The 6,199-nt window shown below is 54.0% G+C and overlaps 1 protein-coding gene across 5 annotated transcripts in view; it reads right to left on the bottom strand.

Moving 5' to 3' along the window:
* Positions 1-2,052: 2,052 nt before the first annotated feature.
* The window catches only part of LRRC8A (leucine rich repeat containing 8 VRAC subunit A), a 38,148-nt gene continuing 34,001 nt past the window's right edge, over positions 2,053-6,199 (bottom strand). For all 5 annotated transcript variants that reach the window (XM_054501131.2, XM_054501134.2, XM_063650380.1 and 2 more), the window contains one exon: positions 2,053-3,994. In XM_054501131.2, coding sequence (XP_054357106.1) covers positions 3,719-3,994 — 276 coding nt within the window. In that variant the 3' untranslated portion in view covers positions 2,053-3,718. The remainder of the gene's footprint in view (positions 3,995-6,199) is intronic.

Here is a 6,199-nt window from a genome sequence, read left to right as displayed (position 1 = left end):
ATAATTTAAACAATTTTTTTTTGAGCTTCCGAAATTGCTGTTACAATCAGAGAGAAGACCACCACAGTGGTTTTAGGCAGAGTGGAGAGCCCTGGGTGGGTAGGGGAGGGGGACGGGAGAGGCCCAGCCTCCCACTAACTGTTCATTCTGCTCAACTTTGAGAAGTGGGTGGGCGGTGTTTCTACATGGTGGTTTTTTCCAAACGTAAACCAGCTCCAGATCGAACTCTCCTGCTCCAGGCGCTGGACAGCCTCAAGGCCAGGGTGGGGGTGGGAGTGGGGTCAGGGGGTGGTGGGAAGGGTACCAGACTGGGGGAGGGACCTCCACCATGGAAACAGAAAAGAAGGCCCCAGCAGGGCAGTCACAGTCCAGCTGCTCAGCCTGTCAGCCCATGGCAAGGGGAGAAGAGGGAGGGAATCTTGGCTCAGGCCTGAGTTCACCTGGAGGGGTCAGAGTCCCCGTGCAGGGAGGAGGGATAGACTCTGACCAGTTGTAGAGGAGGTGCCCAAGCAGCCACCCAGGCCTCATCACTAAGGTCAAAGTCAGATATGATGGCCTTTCTTCCTCACCCAGTCTCCTGTCACAGGGCGCCCAGGTTGGCCCACCACAAGGATCCTTGGTCTGGGTGGAAGATAGAAGGCCATTTATTGGGTATTAGCAGCCAGGTCCTCCATCAAAAACCCCATCTACCTACACAATCGCCATTGTTCCTTGAACAGTCCTGCAAGTGTGCCATTACCTTCCTGATTTTACAAATGAGAAAACTGAAGCCCCACATCGAACACAGCAGAACTGGCATCTGGAAGCAGCTGTCTCAGCCTCTGCCCTTTACCCCAGTACCTCCCAAAGGCCCCCAAAGGGGCTGGGAGCTGAGGCAGGCCTCCCCACAATGACTCTCAGCCCCACCTCTGTAGAACACTTGGGACTCACTGTTGGAATTGCAAGGGACCTCTGAGAGCACAGAGTGGAAATTCCCATTGTCCACATGGGGATACAGAGGCCACTGGAGAAGGGATCTGCCTAGCTTCATGCACATCCTATCCCACGAAGCTGGGACAAAGGCCCAGGACTACTGGTTCCCATTCCAGTGCCCTCCTCTCCCATCCCCACCCATCAAAACTCATGAGGGGCCAAGCACAGTGGCTCATGCCTATAATCCCAGCACTTGAGGAGGCTGAGGTGGGTGGATCTCTTGAACTCAGGGATTTGAGACCAACCTGGGCAACATGTCAAAACCCCGTCCCTACAAAAAATACAAAAATTAGCCAGCATGGCTGGGCGCGGTGACTCACGCCTGTAATCCCAGCATTTTGGGAGGCCAAGGTGGGTGGATCAGAAGGTGAGGAGATCAAGACCAGCCTGGCCAACATGGTGAAACCCTGTCTTTACTAAAAATACAAAAATTAGCCGGGCATGGTGGCAGGCACCTGTACTCCCAGCTACTCGTGAGGCTAAGGCAAGAGAATCACTTGAACCCGGGAGGCAGAGGTTGCAGTGAGCCGAGATCGAGCCACTGCATTCCAGCCTGGGTGACAGAGTAAGACTCTGTCTCAAAAAAAAAAAAAAAAAAAATTAGCCAGCATGCCCCTGTGGTCCCAGCTACTTGGGAGGCCGAGGTGAGAAGACCACCTGAGCCTGGAGAGGTCAAGGCTGCAGTGAGCCGTGATCACGCCACTATATTCCAGCAGTGCAACTCTAGGTGACAGAATGAGACCCTGTCAAAAAAACAAAAAACAAAAAACAAAAACAAAAACAAAAAAACAACCAACAACAAAAAAAAACCCTCATGTGTGCCCAACCACAGGTGAGTAGGATGACAGAGAATGTGCTGGCTATGGGATCCCCAGCCCAGGTCACAGCCTGTTACCTAGCAGGTGCTGCGTCAAGCTTACAACCTCCAGTAACTGCCTCGAAAGGCACAGAGTCTCATGGGGCAGAGAGATGAGCAGTTAACTCTCCTGTGGGTGCCCAAGCAACGTTCCACACGGCCCAGCAGGCTTCAGAGAAGTGAGGGAAGGGTCCTCCCATGACACAAAGACCTCCAAAGGCCACTTTCTGTTATAGATTTTATTTGATACTGTGACTGAGTCTACAAGTTCAGACCCACATGTAACGGATTTTTGCTTCATGGTTGTCAGAGGCTAGTGTGCATTATTTCTGAGGATTATATCCAATGACACGACGCAGAAAACACAAATGGACGGACAGACGGATGGACATAATCATTAAGACAAGAGACGCTAAAACGTGCCTTAGTGTCCACGTGATTGATCTAAGGCGGGGACCCTTCTAAGGTGGGGACCCGAGTGATCTAAAGCAGGGTGGCTTCCCGCCACCAGGCGCCGACTGGGCTGTGTGCACTCCAGGCGCCAGGGACAGGAACCGGCTTGGAACCAAAGCCTGCCCTCCCAGGGGCGACCTCCCCATTCCCGACCAGCCTCTAAGTGTCTGCTCTTCATGAAGGACCAGGTGGCGACAGGGCTGATGGAAGCAGTGGAGGCCAGCGGTGGCACTGGGCACACCCATGCCGTAGGAGGTGGGGAAACAGAGTCTGGGCGAAGTGGCTCCTCTTGGCTCCTTAACACTGTGCGTGGAGAGGCTGGGCAGGCGCGAGGAGGGGAGGTGGGAATGGAGCACCGTTCATCCGGGGATTAGCCAACCCGAGTCTCCTCCCTCCTTGGCAGCTCCAGAACATTCCCTTTGGCCGACAGCCACAGAAATGAGTGCCTGCCAAGACATATGGAGGAGAAAGAAAACAAGACACCAAAAAAACCCAAAAAAACAAAAAAACCTCCCTCCCCAGGAACAAATAGAACTCCTGGACCAAGGTCACACCAGATCCGGAAGACACCCTGCAACCCTGCGCCCAGGGAAAGGAAACACAGTTCAACGTCTGGCTGCTTTGCTCAAGGGAAACTGCCACCCTGCCCTGAGACTCCAACTCACTGGCCGTTAGTGTCTTTTTTTTTTTTAAGTTTTTTTTTCTCCTTTTTAATACCCAAACCATCCATTTTCAAAGCTTTTTTTTAAAAAAATTGTTTTTTGATTAAAAAAAAACCCAAAAAACTAAAACTGCCACAAAAACTGAAGAGGCAAGCTCCAGGCCTGGCCTTTCCAGCTGGAGGCCTGCTCTCCCGTGGACCACACTGCAGAGCCCAGCCCGGCACCGCTGGGTGACCGTCCCATGGCTGGTTCGCCCCGGACCACTCTGCTGAAGTCCAGGTGGGCATTAAATGCCCGGCGGCATCGCTAAATAAGGACAAGGGGAAAAGGCAGCCCACCCTTCCCTGAACACCTTCCATCTGGGCTGAACTTTCTTGGGAATGTATAAGTTATCTGGATGAAGGAGGTGGGAGATGGAGAAAAATAAATACCAAGAACTAAAGTGAGAGTCCCAGGACCTCTGGTGGCAGCTCAGCCCCTGGGGCAGAGCTGGCCTCCAGGGAGGAGACCCGGATTATCCAAATACTGCGCTCTTGAGACTTGCTCTCCTCCACAAGCGCTTGCTCTGGGGGGCGTGAGTCTCAGAGGAAGAAAAGGGGCCAGCCCCACAGATACTGTCCTCTCGCTCTGGCCCGACTCACAAGCGGCCCCAGGCTCCTGCCCGGCCGCGAGGCTGGCCTGGCTGTCTGGGAGTTCTGGGAGAAGCTGGGCCTGCCCCTCCGGGCCTGAGGACTGGGCAGCGGTCCCGCTGCTTGCTGTGCTAGGCTGGCCTCACTCAGGCCTGCTCCTTGTCAGCCCTCCACAGCCGCTCCTTCACCTCGGGCGGCAATGTGTTGAACAGGTCCTCCTCCACCACCAAGCCGCTGCGCTTGAGCAGCGGGCACTCGCCCAGCTCCACGGGCAGGCACTCCAGCCGGTTGCCCCGCAGCTCGATCTGCGTCAGGTTGGTCAGCTCGCCCACCCTCGAGGGCAGTGACTGCAGCACGTTGTTGCCCAGGTGCAGGGCCCGCAGCTTCCGGCACTGGAAGAGCTCCGGAGGGAGCGTCTCGATCTGGAGGGAAAAAAGCAGGGGTGAGAGTGAGGTGGGTGTGGCTTGGACGGGGCCTCTGGGCTTCCCTTCCCTCTCTCCCCAAGATCTCAGCATCTTTTCTGATCCCCAGGCCCCCAGCACCAGCACAATCTGGGCAAACTCTGGCCAACATCTGCCTGTGCGCCAGGTCTCAGCTCTTCCTCACTTCCTCCAGGAAGCCTTCCTCCAGCAGTCACTTCCTCCAGGAAGCCTCCCCTGATCTCCTGGGTCTCATGGCCCCCATGTCCCCACTCGCAGTGCTCATCCTTCCATCTGTTACCCCCTAGATGTGGGTTCTAAGGATGAGACCTGCCTGCCTCAATCCCCACTGTCTTCCAGCACCTGGCCCTGGGAAGTATATCACATTGGCCAGCTGCTCCCACCTCCGTCCCAGGGCTCACCAGGAGCCAGGCTGTTGGTTCTGCCCAGCTTAAGAACAATTTACGAAAGCAAAACAGCATGCTGAGAAAATCCATCCCCTAGGCCAGGAGCAGTGGCTCAAGCCTGTAATCCCAGCACTTTGGGAGGCCAAGGCTGGAGGATCACGAGGTCAGGAGTTCAAGACCAGCCTGACCAACATGATGAAACCCCGTCTCTACTAAAAATACAAAAATTACCCGAGCGTGGTGGCACGTGCCTGTAATCCCAGCTATTCAGGAGGCTGAGGCAGGAGAATCACCTGAACCTGGGAGATGGAGGTTGCAGTGAGCTGAGACCACGCCACTGCACTCCAGTCTGAGTGACAGAGGAAGACTCCATCTCAATTAAAAAGAAAGAAAATCTACCCCCTTAACTCTGGGAAGTTGGGAGAGTTCACTGACAGGGGCGAGAATACCGCTCTCACTGCCCCTTCCTGGGCCCCCGTTTCCTCATCTGTTAAGTCACAGGGTGGGCATGCATACAGGGAGCTTCGTCCTGGCCATCTGGAGCCCCCTCCTTGAGCTTTTACCAAACATGAATGCAGTAGTCCCCCCTTATCTACGGTTTTGCTGTCTGTGATTCCAATTACCCACAATCAACTGCAGTCCAAAAATACTAAATGGAAAATTCCAAACTTTTTTGTTTTTGGAAAGATGAGGTCTCACTGTGTTGCCCAGGTTGGTCTCAAACTCCTGGGCTCAAGTGATCCTTTCACCTCAGCCTCCCAAAGTCCTAGGATTACAGGAGTGAGACACTGCACCCAGCCTAAATTCTGTAGGAGTCTTGGTCTGTTGCCCAGGCTGGAGTGTGGTGGCACAATCTTGGCTCACTGCAACCTCCGCCTCCCAGGTTCAAGCGATTCTCCTGCCTTACTTAGACTCCCAAGTAGCTGGGACTACAGGCACCTGCCACCACGCCCGGCTAGTTGTTGTGTTTTTAGTAGAGACAGGGTTTCACCATGTTGCCCAGGCTGGTCTTGAACTCCTGGCCTCAAGTGATTCGTCTGCCTCTGCCTCCCAAAATGCTCAGATTACAGGTATGAGCCACTGCACCCAGCCAAAATTCCATGTGTTAAATTGCATGTCACTCTGAGTAGCGTGATGAAATCCATCCTGTCTGGGACATGAGTGGGCCCTTAGTCCAGTGTGCCCATGCTGCATCTGCTACCCACGGCAGTCACTCAGGAGCCATGACTATGATCAGATCGACCGTCATAGTCTCACAGTGCTTGTGCTCAGGCAACTCTTACTTTACTTAATAATAGCCTCGGCTGGGCGCGGTGGGTCACGCCTGTAATCCCAGCACTTTGGGAGGCCGAGGCAGGCGGATCACGAGGTCAGGAGATCGAGACCATCCTGGCTAACACGGTGAAACCCCGTCTCTACTAAAAATACAAAAAAATTAGCCGGGCGTGGTGGCGGGCACCTGTAGTCCCAGCTACTCGGGAGGCTGAGGCAGGAGAATGGCGTGAACCCGGGAGGCGGAGCTTGCAGTGAGCTGACATCACGCCACTGCACTCCAGCCTGGGTGACAGAGCGAGACTCCATCTCAAAAAAATAATAATAGCCTCAAAGTCTAAGTGTACTATGCTTAATTTATAAATTAAACTTTATCATAGGTACGTGTGAATAGGAACGAACAGAACATATAGGGTTCTGCACTACCTGCAGTGCCAGGCATCCATGGGGGACCTTGGACCGCATTCCCTGAGGATTTTGAGCAATTACTGTTAACAGACGACACCCGTATGCAGCTTAATGCATGGCA

This window comes from Pongo pygmaeus, chromosome 13, assembly GCF_028885625.2.
Source record: "Pongo pygmaeus isolate AG05252 chromosome 13, NHGRI_mPonPyg2-v2.0_pri, whole genome shotgun sequence".
NCBI lineage: Eukaryota > Metazoa > Chordata > Mammalia > Primates > Hominidae > Pongo > Pongo pygmaeus.
Note: the sequence above shows the minus strand (reverse complement) of the source record. Positions and strands in the feature narration are given on the sequence as shown.